The 17,365-nt window shown below is 35.7% G+C and overlaps 1 protein-coding gene across 4 annotated transcripts in view; it reads left to right on the forward strand.

The window, feature by feature from the left end:
• The window catches only part of Uhrf2 (ubiquitin like with PHD and ring finger domains 2), a 76,863-nt gene that overhangs the window by 5,675 nt on the left and 53,823 nt on the right, over window positions 1-17,365 (forward strand). For 3 of the 4 annotated variants that reach the window (XM_063250947.1, XM_005004713.4, XM_003472174.5), the window contains exons 2-3: window positions 826-1,059; window positions 12,784-13,043. In XM_063250947.1, coding sequence (XP_063107017.1) covers window positions 826-1,059; window positions 12,784-13,043 — 494 coding nt within the window. The remainder of the gene's footprint in view (window positions 1-825; window positions 1,060-12,783; window positions 13,044-17,365) is intronic. The other variant, XM_063250954.1, reaches the window with a different exon arrangement.

Below are 17,365 nucleotides of genomic sequence, written 5' to 3' on the forward strand. Positions count from 1 at the left end.
ATAAGTTTTTGGAGGCAAAACTCCACCTATAACAATAGATTTTACATTTCTTGAGTCGAATGTATTCCTTGATTACCATCTCTGGTCCTATTTCCAGACAAGGCCATTTCTGGGATACTTTTTAAATTTTTTTTAAGGACTGGGGAATTGAATCCAAGCATTCAGCATGCAGAGCAGGTATTTTTTCACTGAGCTATATACCACAGTCCACTGAGGTACTCTAGGTTAAGACTTTAACATACCTTTTTGGGGAGACACAGTTTGTCTTAAAACCCTTTTAAAATATGGTCACGGTACAAAGTAATTTGTTTACTATTCATCCTAGAGGTCTTTGTAATAAAACTTGATAATCTTTGCATTGGATAGAAGTGGAGAGAATTTGAGGCAGTGGAATACAACTGTAGTATATGCAAAGTAATAATTATTCCTTGTTTGATAGCTTTTTCTACTTAGTTTTTTAAAAAATTAACAGTTCAGAAAGCTAAAGTAGGGGACTCAATGACTTTGAACAAAAGGTCTTGAAGCAACTTGCTTTCAAAATTCACCCTCCCCCCGCAGTGAATTCATTGTTTATCAAAGTAAAATTCAGTGAGAAGTTAAATCTAGTTTAGAGTTTTTCTGGCTAGGTCGTGAGGTCACAGTGGCAACGATACATTTTTTTTTTTTTATTTAATGGTTAGCAGAGTAGCTAATGTGCAGTAGTTCTTAGAATTTATTGGAGTCCATAATTTTAATAGTTTGGCTTGGACATTTTGGCAACTAAGGATGTATAAAGAAAAATTTTGAGAGAAGTGTTTCATACATTTTTCTTTTCTTTTTCTCTAGCTGGAAAATGGATATACCTTATTTGACTACGATGTTGGGCTGAATGATATAATTCAGTTACTAGTTCGTCCAGATCCTGATCTTCCTAGTACATCTAAACAGACTGATGTACAGACTAAACCCTGTTCTAACAGTCCACCTAAAGTAAAGAAAACTTCAAGGGCGGGATCTGCAGGTCAGCCGTCTACATCAACTCGTACTTGTCTTATTGATCCTGGCTTTGGACTATATAAGGTATGTTGTCTTCAGACTTGTTGGTTGTTAGAATATAGATGTTTGTTTACTTCTGGATGTTGTGAATAAGTAAACTTTGGCATTTGCAAATAAAGATTGGGATGTTTCTATTTTAACTTTTAAAAATCATTGAACTGTATAATAGCATGTATAAAATGTACACGTACAGTTTAAAGAATAATAAACACTGTGTAGCTCCGCCACAATTAACAGTGATACTTAGGAGTATCCTGGTACACATGCTCAGGAGTTTTTCTAGAAATTTCTACCCAGGAATACAGTGCTGATTGTCTACTCATGGGATATTGCCGAGCTGCCTTTCATTTTGTTCCATTGGTCTGTTTATCCCTGAACCCATATTGTTCTAAGTACTTAGCCTTATGTACTTTTTAATCTTTATTCTTTCTCCCAAATTTGATTCTTCCTCAGGGGTTTCTTGGTTTCTTGGGTTAATACTTAACAGTTAAAACTTCTGCAGTCAACTTGTCAATACTCTGTAATTTGTTGGGTTATCTGTGGGGCCTGCATTTATAGACCATCTTTGAGAATTGATGTCTTTACAATATTGTCTTTTAATTCATGGACATGATAGGGCACTGCATAAATTTAAATCTTTGGGGAGTACTGGGAATCCAGCTTGGGGCCTCCTGCTTGCCCCACAGGTGCTAGGCAGCTGAGCTTTATCTGCAGCCCTCAATCTTTGATCTTAATGAGTGTTGTCTTTGTATATCTTAATTTATTTCTGATAGCTTTGTTGAAGTTGTTGTAAAAGTTCATCATTTAAAGTAATAGTTTATTTACTGACACATAGACGTACAGTCAGGTCTTTGAATCTAGCAACTTTTTCAAATCGTACTTCAAGAAATTGGTAATTTTGTTTCATCTGTTTCTATTTTTATTTATTTATTTATTTTGTTTGTTTGTTTGAGACTGGGTCTTGGTACAACTTCATTCCAGCCTTGAACTCACGGTAGGTCCCCATCCTCTTGCCTTAACCTCAAGAGTGGTGGGATTCCAGGTGTATACCATCATGCCCAGATTTTTCCTGTCTCTGCATATCATTTTTGTTTACTCAGTAGGGATATTGGTACCTAGACTCAGTTTTTCAAAGTGTTTTCAAGACAAAAAATTGTGAATAAAATTTATGAAAATGCAAATAGAGGTACAGTAATTTTGTATTTGGAAAAATACAAATGTTTGTATGAATAGGAGAGTTTGAGAAAACTAGCTTTAAGGTTTTATCACAAAAACTAAAAGTTACATTGATGAATTATTTAAAACTGTAAGGAATATAAAATTTTGTTGTTACCTAAGTTGGCCCATAAAGGAGAAAAGGTCCCGGTTGGCTTTTTAAATTTAGTTTAACACTGATGTTAAAAACACGAAAAACAACAACAACAAAAAATGGAGGTTGGGGATTTAGCTCAGTGGCATAAGTACCTGCCTTGCAAGCAGGCAGTCTGGAGTTCGATCCCCATACCGATTAAAACAACAACAAAAACGAAAAAAAAAAAAAACACATTAGCATCACCAACACTGATGAAAATCTGAGTTACAGTGAATAAGATTATGACCATATAGTAAAATTAATACCTCTACCAAATTCAGTCAGGAAATATAGTTAGTTCATTATTAGGGAATATTTTAGCAGGATTTATTGTTTTAATAAACTAAAGAAAAACTACCTAATTTAAAATATCTTCTGCATCTGAATACAAATTTGACTTTTTTCTTGGGTGAAAAAAAGAAATCCCTAGTAAGAGGAACAGATGAAATTGATCAACAGGTTAAATCATAGTCGGCATCCTGGAGAAAAATGAAAATGAAGCTTTCATGCTGAACGTCGCCTGTCACAGGGCCAGTTAGCACTGCCATTATTTGACATCTTTTTGGAAGAGAAGGCAGAGTTACTTATGGGTGCCTGCAAAATCTGGGAAAATGTTTTTTAGAACATTATGAACAATCAGGCAGTCATTTTCTTTTTTTCTTCTTCTTTTTTTTTTATCTTTTTCCTTTTTACCGGTACCGGGATCGAACTCACGACTGCCTGCTTCCAAGGCAGGTGCTTATGCCACTGAGCTAAATCCCTAGCCCCCAGGCAGTCATTTTCAAAGCTAGTATTTTGATAATTGTTTCCTTGGTATAGTCAATTAATGGAGAGGATTTACAATGACAGAGGGAATTAAGACATACAAACTAGACTGGTGGCAAACCTATGGCATACATGTTACTTGTTTTTCTTTTAAGACAGAAGATGTTAATGTATGAATGTATTTCTGTTGAGATTAAATTACAGTGTTGATATTTTGTGATAAATAAGTGGGTTTTGTGCTGCATTTTGGGTGCTTATGTCTCAAAGGTTTGGCATCATTGAACTATTAACAGTGCTTCATGTGGTGTGCTCTCTCCTTCCTTTCGTCCCTTCCTCCTTCTGTTAAACAAATATTTCACTTAGAACCTGCAGTGGAGCCAAGTGCTGTTTTAAGTCCTGGGGCTAGCTACAGTGATGAGCTGTGTGGTTTCATCCTTTGTAGAGTTTTCAAAACAACCACTTCTGTTACATTGCTGTTTAAAACACTGAAAGCCAACATGCCATTTTGCCTATGTTACCTATTCATTTCATATCTTGTACAGATTCCTATAGTCTGGAGTTTTTCTTGTACCACACATACACAAAATATGGTACCACAGATGAGAGTAACTTATAAGGAAAAGAATATTTTGACTCACTTTTGGTTAAAAAATGTTGACTGGTGATGACTTTTTTTGCTTCAATCTCAAAGTGACTTGGGGCAAGAGATAGGCAGTGTGTGTGATCTTTCTCTTATAAAGTAAGTCTGTACATTATTTGCTGCCATGTTAGATGTTAGGGATTGAACCCAGGACCTTGCATATGTTAGGCAGATATGCTCTATTACTGAACTACATCCTTACCTTTTTACATTTCCTTTTTGGTTTGTTGGTTTTTCATTTCATTTCGAAATAGTCTTGCTAAGTTGCCCAGATGGTCTTTCAGCTTACTATCCTTCTGCCTCTTCCTCCTGAGTAGCTGGTATTATAGGCATGGACAGCCACACCTGCCTCTATCCACATTCATTATTTTTAAGAGATGGGGTCTAGTTACGTTGTCCAGGCTGGGAAAGTGGCTTAAGCAGCCCTCCTGCCTCAGCCATTTGAATAATTGGAAGAAGTACACTGTACCTACCTACATTCGTAGTTTGTCACAATGGGGATTAAACTACCAACACAAACTTCAGAGGGGATAAACCATATTCAAATCACATGTAATATTACCAGTATTCAACATTTTTTTGTCACACTGTTACTTTTAAAATTTATTTTTTTGGAATGATTTTGGATTTATAGCAAAATTGGGAAGGTGAGAGTCCTCATATATTCCACACTCGGTCTCCTATTCATTAGTATGATACATTTGTTGTAACTAGTGAATCATATGTTCTTAGCTTTTACTATTCCGAAAATCTCACCTAGAATGTCATTACATTTGTCACACTGCCTTAAGTTCCTCTTGACTGACAGTTTCAGTTTCTTGGAATTGTTTTTGATTTCCATGGAATTTTTGAGAATAGGTAAGGTATTTTTAAAAAGTTGCCTCCATTAGGATTTATCTATTGTTTTCCTCATTGTTACTTGTTTTGGGGAGCAAGATGACAAAGGTGAAGTGCCGTTTTTATTGTATCATATTTAGAGCAAGTGCTATCAACATTCTGTTTGCTAGATGAAGTCTTCATCAGTAGGAACTTAATAATAACAGGTAGAGCTTGTCAGGTTTTTAAGTTGTTAACCCCCTCCCATGTCCCATTATATTTTGAGAGGAAGATGACTGTAGCCAACATTTAAGGAGTAAGAACTTATTTATTCACTACCTTTTTTTTTTAATCTTTAACATTTAAGGAGTAAGAACTTATTTATTCACTACCTTTTTTTTTTTTTAATCTTTTTCACTTCTGTCGGTACCAGGGATCAAACTCACGACTGCCTGCTTGCAAGGCAGGCACTTATGCCGCTGAGCTAAATCCCCAGCCCCCTATTTATTCACTACCTTAAGGCAGTCTCTACAGAAAATTTGAAATTCTTCAGTATGGGAGATTCGTCTTTTCTTTATATCAGTATGATTGATGCTCAGAGTGTCCCAGTTTTACCCTTTGGAAGCTTTTATACTTGATTCTTGTATTCTTCAATATGCTTCCAGTCATCCCTCCACTTTGCTTGCTTTGTTGGTTTTGAATTAGGATTTCACTGTGTAGTCTAATATGGCCTTAATTAAACTCACTTGTAGCCCTGGCTGGCCTTATTCCTGATCCTCCTGCTCAGCCTCCCAACTGCTGGGATTTTACGAGTGTGCCACTACTCTTGCTCCATCTTGCTTTGGCAGTACTAGGGGTTGAACCCAGAGCTTTTGCACTGAGCTGTATTTCCCCACCCTTTGTTATTTTGAGACAGAGACTCACTGAGTTATATAGGCTGAGTTTGAGCTTGTGATCTCCCCCCTCCCCCCTCCTTTCAGGCTCAGCTGGGTTCAGGCTCAGCTGGGCTCCATGGTGCAAGCCTATTAACAGTTCAGGAGAGAGGAGGAAAGAGAATTACTAGTTTGGGACCATCAACAACAAATCAAAAAGGGCTGCAAATGTATTTCAGTACTAAGGCCCTACCTTGAATTGCTAGTGCATACTACCAAAAAAAGAAAAGAGAAAGTAGCTTTAGGGTCATCCTCCTATAGTGAACCATTTGTCTAGAGTGGTTCTTTGTTTGTTCGTTCGTTTTAAATTGAGAAATATTAGAAACTCAGATCTGAACTTTAGGTTTTTTTCTTGCTTGTCATTTCTAGGGTTTCAAGAGGCTTTAGCAGAGCAAGGAAATACATGTATATATACTAATCCATCAAACTTCTACTGTACTTCAAAAAAGCACCATGGGAAGGAAGTTAGTTTCTTCAGTGGATCTTTGCTTTGTATTTTTAGTGTTTTGGTTGTCAACTTTTGAACTTTTTTTTTTTAACAGTACTGAAAATTGAATGTAGGGCCTTCTGCACACCAGGCAAACATTAAACCACTGAGCTACATCCCCAGCCCTTTATTTCATTTTGAGGCAGGATCTTACAAAATTGTACAAAGCGGGCTTCAAATTCATGATCCTTTTGCTTCAGGCTCTGTACCTAGGATTACAGATCTGTGTTGGTACATTTGACATTTTTCCTTTATATAGTAGTTCTTACAGTTTATACTAATATACAATGTAGATGGTAAAAGACTTGTGCTTTTTTTTTTTTCTTTTTTGGCCTTGAACTCACTTTGCAACTCAGGCCAGACTTGAACTTGCAGCAATCCTCCTGCCTCCACCTCCTAAATGCTAGGATTATAGGCATAAGCTGCTGGCCCATTCAAGATTTTAGCTTTATCAGCACACCTGGTTTCAAATTCCAGTTAAAATTCCTTCTTAGTTATATAAACTTGCAAGTCAGTTTTAGGATAAGATTCTGCTTCCTCATTTAGTAACACATTGAAACCTGGCACTTAAATTCTAAAAAGGCTACTCTTATATAGGAATATTGCTGCATTTAACCTTTTTGTTGGTTAAAAGGCCAATGTAGATTTATCTTTTTTTTTTTAAATGAAACCCAGTAGCTGTATTTGAAATTTTTACACGTGGATTTTCATCTTATAGACTTATAGTCCTTATTTCCTATATTCATTAAAGAATATATGGTTATCTAGTATATCTTTGTACTGGGTGTTTGGGATAGAAAAGTAAACAATATTGTCTTCAGCCTTTTTGGAGATTTTTCAATTTATGTTTTTCTCAATTTTATTATGTTGTAGTACATGATGATTACATTTCTTGTGGCGAGTTGGTACATGTACATAATACATCATGATTCTTTTTGTGTCCACTCCCCACTTCATCCATCCCTTGGTTACCTCCTCCATTTGCAAAAGGTCTCTCTCTCCTATTATTTGTTTATTTTGTTCATTGTTTATATTTTGAGTTTCTGATACTTGGACTTAACTAGCTTCTAGTGAAACTAAAAACCACTTAGAAGCTACTTTTTCCCCCTCAGATACTGAGGATTGAACCCAAGTCCACATGCATGCAAAGCAAGTGCCCTCCCTACCGTAACTCAGGTGCATCCCCCACTCTTCTTGAGACAGTGCCATGCTGTGTAGTTAAGACTGGCCTTGACGTCACAGTGACCTCCTTTCAACCTTCTAAGTGCTGCGATGACAGACCTATGCCTTCATGCCCAGCTATCATGTCCACTGCTTTTCTTTCTTTTTTTTAAATTTGGAGGCATGGTTGCCCTAGATTTTCCAGGCTGACTTAGAACTTGTGATCCTCCTAGTTCAGGCTCCTGAGTAGCTGGGCTTAAAAATGTATACTGCTACTTTTCAATTAAACTATTTTGAATTTTCTTTATTTCTTACAATAAAATTTGACTAGTATATCAACGTTTCTTGTTTTTAGGTTATTTAAAATTGGACTATTTTCTCTTTATCTTGAGATCTTGTGTATGTCATTTTGCTTTATAAAGATTTTCCTTTCATAGTTTTTTTTTGTTTGTTTGTTTGTTTCCTTTTTTGGCAGTGGTTGTGAGGACTGAACCTGGAACTTTATGCGTGTTAGGTAGGGCATGTATTGTACCACTGAACTGCATGCCTAGCCTCAGGTTTTCCTTATAAGTTGGGAGTTTATATAATTAAAATTGTTTCCTGTAGGAAGAAAGAATTTTGGGGGGATTTTTCCTTTCTTTTGACTCATATATTCTAGGATCCAAAAGGTGAATTTTCATATGAACTGTGTTCAAAACTGCCATAAATGAACATTTAAATGATACATTATGATACAGTTATGGATTTTCAGTATCATTTTTTGTTTTGTTTTTGAGATAGTCTTAGTGTGTAGTTCATGCTTGCCTTGAAGGTGCTGTGTAGCCCAGGCTGGCCTTGAACTCATGATCTTGCCTCAGCCTCTTGCCCCTTGTGATTACAGGCTCATAGCATCACATTTGGCTTTCAGTATCATTTTTCTTTTACTATATGTGATAACTTTGAGTGCTGTTTGGTCAAGGACTTAAACCCAGGCTTCTGCAAACTGGAATATTTTTTACTGTTCAAATGTTTAGAAATACACTAGACATGAATAAACCCTCCAGTATTTGTTGTTCGATATTCTTACTTTTTAAATCATTATTTCTTCTATTCCATGCTTCAGTTTTCTTTTTCTTTAGTATCACCTCCTTGGACTTGGAACACTCCTGTGTGGCTATATCTAGGTTTATTTTTTTATTAGTGTGTCTGCAGTACATAATGATTACATTCTGTGTGGAAAGTTAGTGCATGACATCAACCTGACATCTGTTTTCATCTGCATCTCCTCTCCTTCCTTCCCTCCATCTCTTGATCTTGATCTGTTTCTCATTTGAGAAAGATCTCCTTACTTCCTTCTCTTTTTTTAGGTACCAGTGATTGATTGAACTCATGACTTTGTGCTTGCCAGGCAGGTGCTGTGCAGCTGAGCTATATTCCTGGCCCTCCCTACTTCTTTTGTCTTACATTTTATTTTATATTTTGAGTTTCTTATATAGGAGAAACCATAATATTTAAGGTTGTGTCTGGTTTATTTTGTATAATGTTACAACCTCAACATGTATCTGTTTTCGTATACTTTTTGTGGTAAAATTGTATTCCATTGTGTATAAATCCCACATTTTCTTCATCCATTTCTCTGTTGATGGGCACAGGCCTCATTTAAGAGTTAGCTTTTTTATAAATTGTGCTGCTGTAAACATAGGTATGCATCTATCACTATGATTTATCTTTAATTCTTTTGGGAAGAAACCTAGAAGGGGAATACCTAGGTTGACAGGAGTAAATTCATCTTTTAATACATTCTCACTGGCTTGAACTACCAGTGGTACATTCATGATTGTCCCGTGCTAGCCATGCATGTACCAGTGGTGGTTCAGAGCCACACAGCACCAAGACACATGGACAGCCTTGGTGTGAAAGTGTTAAGTGTAGATTCATGTGATTGGCTTTCCCCTTATGACTTTTCAGCTCAGAATCAACCTCTCCATATATTTTCAAATGTTGTATAAAATTATGCTTTGACATCTCTGAGGGATCGTGGTGGCTGGGGAAGAGATTTTGTTTCTTAAGGCTAGCTAAATTCTGTTACGTTGTTTTTGTTCATTTGGTGCTGGGGATTGAAAGGGATTTCTAATTTCTAGAGATAGGCTCACATGACGAGTTGTTGACTGTCTTTCATATACAAAGCAATCCTGAGTTCACAGTCCATCTTCTCTTATCTTACATAGCAAGCCAGTATTTCTCTGGCCTGATCCAAGGACTTGGTACCAGACAACTAGAGACTAACCTGTCTTAATTACTGCTAATAGCTGAGACATAATACACGACACAGCTCAAAGGAGAAATTAATTTGGGCTCATGTTTTTAGTCTTTGGTCTGCCCATTCTGCAGAAATATCCATGGCTGTAGGAACCAGATGGAGGTAGGAGGAGCCTGGGAGAGAGGTATGCTTTCTCTTCCCACCAGGTACCAACTTACAATAGCACACTCGATGACTGAACTCACTAGTGGATGAATCCACTGGGAAGTACAGAACCTTCATGATCTTTCACTTTTCACATATATAAGAGTTGAAGACATCCCCAGATCTAAACCAGATTATACTCTTATAGCTCATAGCTTGCCAGCAGTATTAAACTTAGCTCATCTTGATCTTTTTTCTCCTACTTTCCATGCCTTTTCCATGGAAGATGTAACAAAAGTTCTTGACCACACCTTCTCTGGTTTCTTCTGCCTCCTGAACAAATTTAGTGCTTGCTTATATGACCACATGTATTTCTTGGAAAATGTTAAGCAGTTATTTCAGTTATATTGCCCTCTCAATTTTGTCATTAATTACCTCCATAAGCTAAAATTTTGTGGATACAGTTGAGACACTCCCACATATACACTATTTACCTCTTTTGTCATGCTTATCTGTTCATTTATACTGCTGTCTAAGGCTAATTACTTCAGTTCTTAATTTCTGCTCAGTGACTTGAGCATGGTAATGTATTGTTTTCATGTGACTTATACTTATTTTTTTCTTAACTGCTGTCAAAACCCAGGCTATACAAAAGAGCATTAATCTGTTTTATGCAGTCTGACCCATTTAGATTTGGCCATACTTAGTATGTCCTTATAATGTGTAAAACCTTTTTTATGTGTTATTGTGAACAGTTCACTGTAGTTAATAGGATAATAAAGCTTGTACTTCATGTTTCCAGTTATCATTGTAGCTTAACTGTACTCCTTTATGAACTAGTAAATTTTCTTTATGTAATATTTAAACATCAACTTTATTTTTAGGTTGATTTTGGTTTCTCTTAATTGTAATTGTACTGCCAGATACTGAGGTAGCAAGGTATTTGATCTGTCTGCTAGTTTCTTATGTTTGATAGGAAAATTTAGTATTTCACTTGTTCTCTTCACTGCTCCATAGTAAGGAACATAGTAAGCATTTATGTTGCATAATGTTTTTGCCTGCTATAACAATATTTGTGCTTGTGCTATATGAAATTTTACAATTGGTTTTCTGTGAAAGAGTAATGATTATATCAGTTATTTTTCAAGTTTTCATAGACCTTAACATTATTTTTTTGCATTAGCTGTGTTTCCTACAAGAAATTAAATTTCTTAATTTTTTTGTCAGTAATTGGCATGGAAGAAATGACCTTAGTCTGTTTAATACATGAATTAATTTATGCAGTTTATAACATGTTCCATGTCTGATTTTTTTGTCATGTCTAATCTTATTGGCCCTTAGATCTTTTTCTTCTAACCTCTCTATACTTGTGTTTAGTATGTCTTTCAAGTTATTTCATTGGTATATGTTCCTTACATACACTGTCTTCAGTCAAATGTACTTCTTCTGGTAGTGAAAGTGAATATTCTGGCTTGTTTGTGTGCTGTAACTTCTGTGTTTTATGACTGGCAAATTTTTAAAAAAATTTTATGCTTTGTTTCCTCATCACTTACCTTTTAAGTTCCTATTTACCTGTCTTGTCACTATAGCAAACTTCTTGGTGTAACATCAGAAACATAAACTTCAAGGTCAACATGTTTTCAAAATCCTGACACCTAGAGCAAGTTCACTTCTCAGTGCTTTTGTTTCTTTATCTTATAAATTAGGAATTATTAAGCTTGTTAGGGTCAGACAAAACCTAAGTAAAGAATCTTGGCTAATAATTGGCATTTAATTGTACATTTAAGTATCTGGTATTTAGTTTTAGTTTATACTCTCCAAGCTATACCATCTTTCAGAATTAATTACATGCCTTCAGTGGACTATCTTCTGATGAGATGATAATCATGTGCTGATGATTTGTCTTTGTTTTAAAACACTTAAAATGGGGGTGTGGTGGCACATACTGGTAATCTTGCACCCTGGGGTACCCAGCCAGGAAGATTCCAAGTTTGCACCTACCTTAAGAACTTAGTGAGACTATCTCACTTTAAAGTAATGGTTAAAACAAAAACAAACAAAACCTGGGAGTAATGCTGAAAGTTAAAAGGGCCAGTGGTGAAACTCAGCAGCATACAGAGGCTGTTTAGTCCCTAGTTCTCTTGTCCATCTGTACGTGTGTGTACACACACAAGAAAAAAGAAAAGGTGGTCAGAGATTTCTGTAAGGATTTAAAATTTTCAGACCTATGCTCTGCAGTATTTTAAAGGAGCTTTGCTTTCTAACTCGCCTCCATTTGGTCTTTCCTTCTTCCTTCTGCCCTTCTTTCTTTCTGTCTGTCTTGTGGTGCTGAGTATTGAGTGCCCTAGGATCCTTGAGCATGCTAAGAAAGTGATGTACTGGTATATATGATTGTAACCTTCTTGCTTACATTTCTTAACTGTTGATTCTCTGATACACTCTGTTTTAATGTACTGCTTTCCTTTTATCAGGTTACTTAGTTTAGTCTGGATCATCCATTGGTCTTGATTATATTTTTTCTGTTATTGTTGTTTTTTGTTTTTTTTTGTTTATGTTGTGTTAGGAATTGAACCAGTGTATTCTGCACTGAGCTACATCTCTACCCATCTTTAAAAGTTTTTAATTTTTGAGGCAGCAGGGTCTAATTTGCCCAGACTGGGCTCACTTGTGATCTTCTTGCTTTAGCCTTCCACAGTGCTAGGGTAACAAGTATGTGCCATGTAATTTTACATTTTTGTCTTTGTTCTTGGTCTCTCTTTGTGCATAATCTCAGTTTCAGGTTTTATTTTCTGTTTAATACTTCATTGTTGGACTATGTAAATTGTCCTTATGAAAAATTTCGTGAGATAAGTTACTTAACACAATCATAATTTAAAATTCCTGTTTTTTCATCAGTGACATTCTTAGTCGATGACTTGCAAGAATGACTTGGGAACATAATATATTTTCAAAAGTGTAGTACAGACATGAGTATAAAGTAATTAAATCTATTTTTCTGAGTGCAGCTGGGAGGAAAGTTAACTTCTATGTTAGTGAAAACCAGGTTTATGATAGCACATTCCAGAATAATTTTGATTTAATATCTCGTCTTTAAACGTGAGTAGCTGACAGTATTGTTTACCATGATAACTCTCAAATAATATGAGTTATATTAAGATTTTTGAAGCAGTAGGTGAAATTAAGCTTCATTAACTGATTTTAAACTTTTTTTAGGTAAATGAATTGGTGGATGCCAGAGATGTCGGCCTTGGTGCTTGGTTTGAAGCACATATACATAGTGTTACTAGAGCTTCTGATGGACATTCACGTGGCAAAACTCCAGTGAAGAATGGCAGTTCTTATAAAAGGACTAATGGAAATGTAAATCATAATTCCAAAGAGAACACAAATAAATTGGACAGTGCCCCCTCTACGTCTAATTCAGACTGTGTTCCTGCTGATGAAGACGTTATTTATCATATCGAGTATGATGAGTAAGTGCTCATGCTTGAGGACTTCATGTTTTTATTTTAGAAACACAGCCAAGCTTTTCAAGATTACTTTAGTCTTTTCTGAAGAAATCAATTAGAAATCATGTTCAATCTATTACTTTTTATTTGTTTGTTTTGGTGAGTTGTCTGATGAATGAGGACCCTTTACTGTTCAATCATCTTTGGCTTTTAAGTGGTTTGCACTTAGACCATTCTAATAGCTGGCTTAATGCTGTCCAGAGTTTTGTCTCTTTAGTAAGAATTTTTGATACATAGTTTAGCAATATTTTAAAAATATTTTATAACATAACAAAATCACTATTAGAATGAGACAAATATTTTAGGCAACTTTTTAGGATAATTTACATATAATTACCCATTTGAAGGGTGTAATTAAATGTAACATATTTACAGAACTATGTAATTCATATTTCCAGGATATATGGAAAGGGTCAAAAGTAAATCTCTTCCAATATTTATTTACTGATACTTTTGATTGCAGTTAACCTACTAACGTCACTTATTTTAAATGAGCCATAATATTGCTCTTTAATCCTAATAGATTATAATAGAACCCATAGGGAGTCTTTAAGTACAGGATTGTCCAGGACTGCAATACTGATGAATTGGGACTGGTCTAAAAAGGATCTGGAGTTAGATTTGTTGGTAATAAGCAGTGTTTGGATTTATAAATTCCATGGTATAGTATATGCAGATTACTATGGTGGTGGGAGATTCTCTGTTAACAAGTAAGTGAGTAAATGTTTAAGTTCTTTATTGAGTTATATCCTGGTGAACTGAAGAAATAACTAGGAAAACTACCACCTGGCACCTCATTCTATCCAGCTGTTTCCTAGCACTTCAGGAGGCTGAGATAGGGGGATCGTGTTGGAACCCAGCCTGGGCAACTTATCTGGGCAGTTTAGTGAAATGTTATTTCAAAATACTGATGATGAGGATGATGATGATGATAGGGGCTGGGGATTTAACTCAGTGGCACAAGTGCCTGCCTAGCAAGTACGAGATCGTGAGTTCGATCCCTGGTCCAAAAAAAAAGATGATGGAACTACAGATGTATCTCAGTGTGAAGCCCTTGGATTCAGTCCTAGTATTGGGAGAAAAGGTTCTTTGGCAAAAAATAATGATAAAAAAAGAAATAGGTTATAAAGGTGTAAATATGGACAAACCAAGGTTTATTAAATTTATCGTTTTAGAGGCTCTTACAGATAGTTTGGGAATAAGACTGTCCAAGGGATAGGTGCAATACTTGAGTTTGGTGTAATATTACAGTTTAAATAAAGTACCATGTTGGTGGTATAGTGGTGAGCATAGCTGCCTTCCAAAATATAGTACCTTAGTATTATTTGGCAAATTTTGTTAATGAGGAAATTTGCTTTGTTAACAAAGAATGGTAGTAAAGGAGAATATAAATCTAACATACATAAGAAGACTAAAGTTATCTGCTCTAAAGAATTTTAAATGATGAAAATAAATGTGTTAGTGCTAATAACTTAAACAATGATAGGTAAACTTTGAGAAAAAGCAGAGGCTTAGTGGTAGGTGAATTTTAGTCACATCTTTAAGAAGAGAAAAGAACTATAAAATACAGTGAAAGACATGGAAAATAGTCATGCTTCTGGATAAAGGTCTTAGAAAATAAAATTGTAATGACCTGATACAGATGTGGTAATGGTTCCTTTTAAAGTTTTATTCTTCATGATCATTAGAAAAACGAATTTAGGAGCGTAATAAAATAACCTCTTGATTTCAGTAAAACATCAAACAAGTTCTTGTTCGAATACATTGAAGAGACCTGGAGGATGTGGCCTTGCAGCAGTAATGAACAAATCTAAAAACATTAAAAAGAAAAAAGGAAAGGAAGAGCTGTACTGTATTACCTAGGTTGATCACACAGCTCTGCAGTGCTCCTGTCTCTGTCTCCCAGATAGCTGGGTTTATAGACCTGCACCACTGTACACAGATATAATAAATATTTTTTGTTTTTATGCCAGGAACTGAACTCTGGGTGTCACTTGCTAGGCAGGCGCATGTGCCACTGAGCTGTATCCCCAGCCTAAAAAATATTTTTTATGCATGGTAAGCTTTAAATGAGTAAACAAAATGTGGCTGCCAAATAGGTGATATAGTTGTACTGAATCAGCTGTTCACTGTTTGGATTAGTATCCTGTAGCTCTATCTTTGAAAAGGGATGCCAACAAGACCTGATTGCATGCTCAAGGTAGTTCTCAAAATGTACACATTTAAAACCGTAATGAAGAGTAATTAAAACAACTAAATATTGTGCTTGAAAGACTTGGTTCAGATCTTGCCCTCCCTGTTTTTTGTACTCTGGATGGAACTAAGGGCTTTCTCATTGAGCTAATAAACCCTTTTTTATTTTGAGGTAGACTCTCAATAAGTCACTAAATTTCCCAGACTAGGTTCAAACTTGGAATCCTCCTGCTGGGATTATAATTGTATGCCATCATGCTCAGCTAATATCTCTTATATTGTAAATACTGGAACTAGAAGGCTTGTACAACATAGTGGTAAGTTTTAGAATAATTTTAAGTTTCTGTCAGTTTAGTCCCCCAAGAGAATGGGTCATCCATGGTGGTGCATGCCTATAACTGTAGCACTTGGGGGGATAAAGCAGGAGGATCACTACATGTTGGATGTCATCCAGCGCCACATAGTGAGTTCAGTGCTACGTTGCACTACATTGGGAGAGCCTGCCTCAAAGCAAAACAAAATTACAGAGAAATGGTTTGCAATAGGAAGTATGTAGTAAAGCATTGGCTATCTTCTGCCATACAGTGGAAGATTTAGTAGAGATGATGATGCACTGTTAAGAGAATTTACAAAGTTTCTGATTGTATTCAATACCTTTATCTTCAGTATACATTTTACTTCCAGGATACTTTCTCAGTCATTTTTTTGCACTTTAAGTAGTCTTTGTACTAGCCATCCTAATCTTGTGATACTTAGTACCATAGTTCCCTCAGTGAACTAATTTAATTCTCCTACTGCAGTAAGTTGAAAGCAAACTGCTTATTGGGCAAACCTGTACATGAGCATCTTGAAACCTCAGAGTACAGCAGTGTAGCTTGAACAAGTTGTCATTTACCAAAGGTGAAGGAAGTGTATACTACATGGGATCAAGGAATCTGTATCTGTAATTCTTAGAGGATTTTCAGTGTTTGTCAGTTTTAATTGGAGCTGTTAAAAATGCTATTTTTATGTATTTAATTTTTTTAGTTGGGGTGTTTGTTACGCAGGCTAATCTCCTGAGTGTGTGGATTACAGGCTCACATTGCTATGCTTGGTCAAAAACTATTTTCATTATAAATTACACATGCAGTCTATTACCAGACCAGACTAGATGAAATCTCTTGTTTTTGAAGTACACTTCATTAAACCAAAACTGCTTGTAGAATTGGGTCAAAATAAACAGGTATTCTCTTGCGTCTTTATTGTCTACATGATATCTAAGCCTGTGTCTGGTTTTTCTTAATATTATAGTTCCAAATGCATATATTTTCCTACGTACTCAAATTTATCCTTCATTGTAGCAGAGTAGTATTCCATTGTGTGTAAACACCACATTTTCTTTATCAATTCACATGTTACCAGACATATAGGCTGCTTCCTAGATTTAGCTACTGTGAATTGTGCTGCTAAGTCTGTTTCCAAAGTACGCCCTATAGGGCACACATAACTTTAATGAGGAGAAGTATGTGCTTCCCTAGCCCACTGAAGCTGAGACTGCCTGAAAGAATACTCCTTCAGGGCTGCTTTGTACAAGAAACAAAAGTGGGGAGTAAGAAAGAGGCAAACATTGAGGAAAGTACAGGCAGTTATAAAGTCATTAAGTGGTCAGTAAAAGAATACTAAATTTTCCCTTATTTCATTTTTTAAGATTATACAATTCACTTTTATAGAGCTTTTATTCCCATTAATTTTTTGTTAAATTATTAGAAGTTACAATCTACATTTTAAAGAACCCATTAATAAACTGACAATGCTATAATTGTAGTTCTGAAAACATGGAAGCTCTGGAGCTCCTGATGAAGTGTCATAATGTTGATTGAAGGGGAGGTGGTAGTTTTGAAGGGCAATTACTTAATGTTTCTAATAGGTAATGTCTGTGGCATAGCTTATAGTGCTTCAGATAATAAGTTTGTGCCAGGCTCTGAACTAACTTCCTACATGAATACCCGTATAATTTTTACAGTGACTATATTAATTCTATTAACTTAAGAGGAAACCAAGGCTTAATAACTTGCCAAGGGCCTAAGAGCTAACTAAAAATACAGTATTGTCAG

This window comes from Cavia porcellus, unplaced genomic scaffold (genome assembly GCF_034190915.1).
Source record: "Cavia porcellus strain 051 isolate PalLab524CR breed Dunkin Hartley unplaced genomic scaffold, mCavPor4.1 scaffold_1, whole genome shotgun sequence".
NCBI classification, from domain to species: Eukaryota; Metazoa; Chordata; class Mammalia; order Rodentia; family Caviidae; genus Cavia; species Cavia porcellus.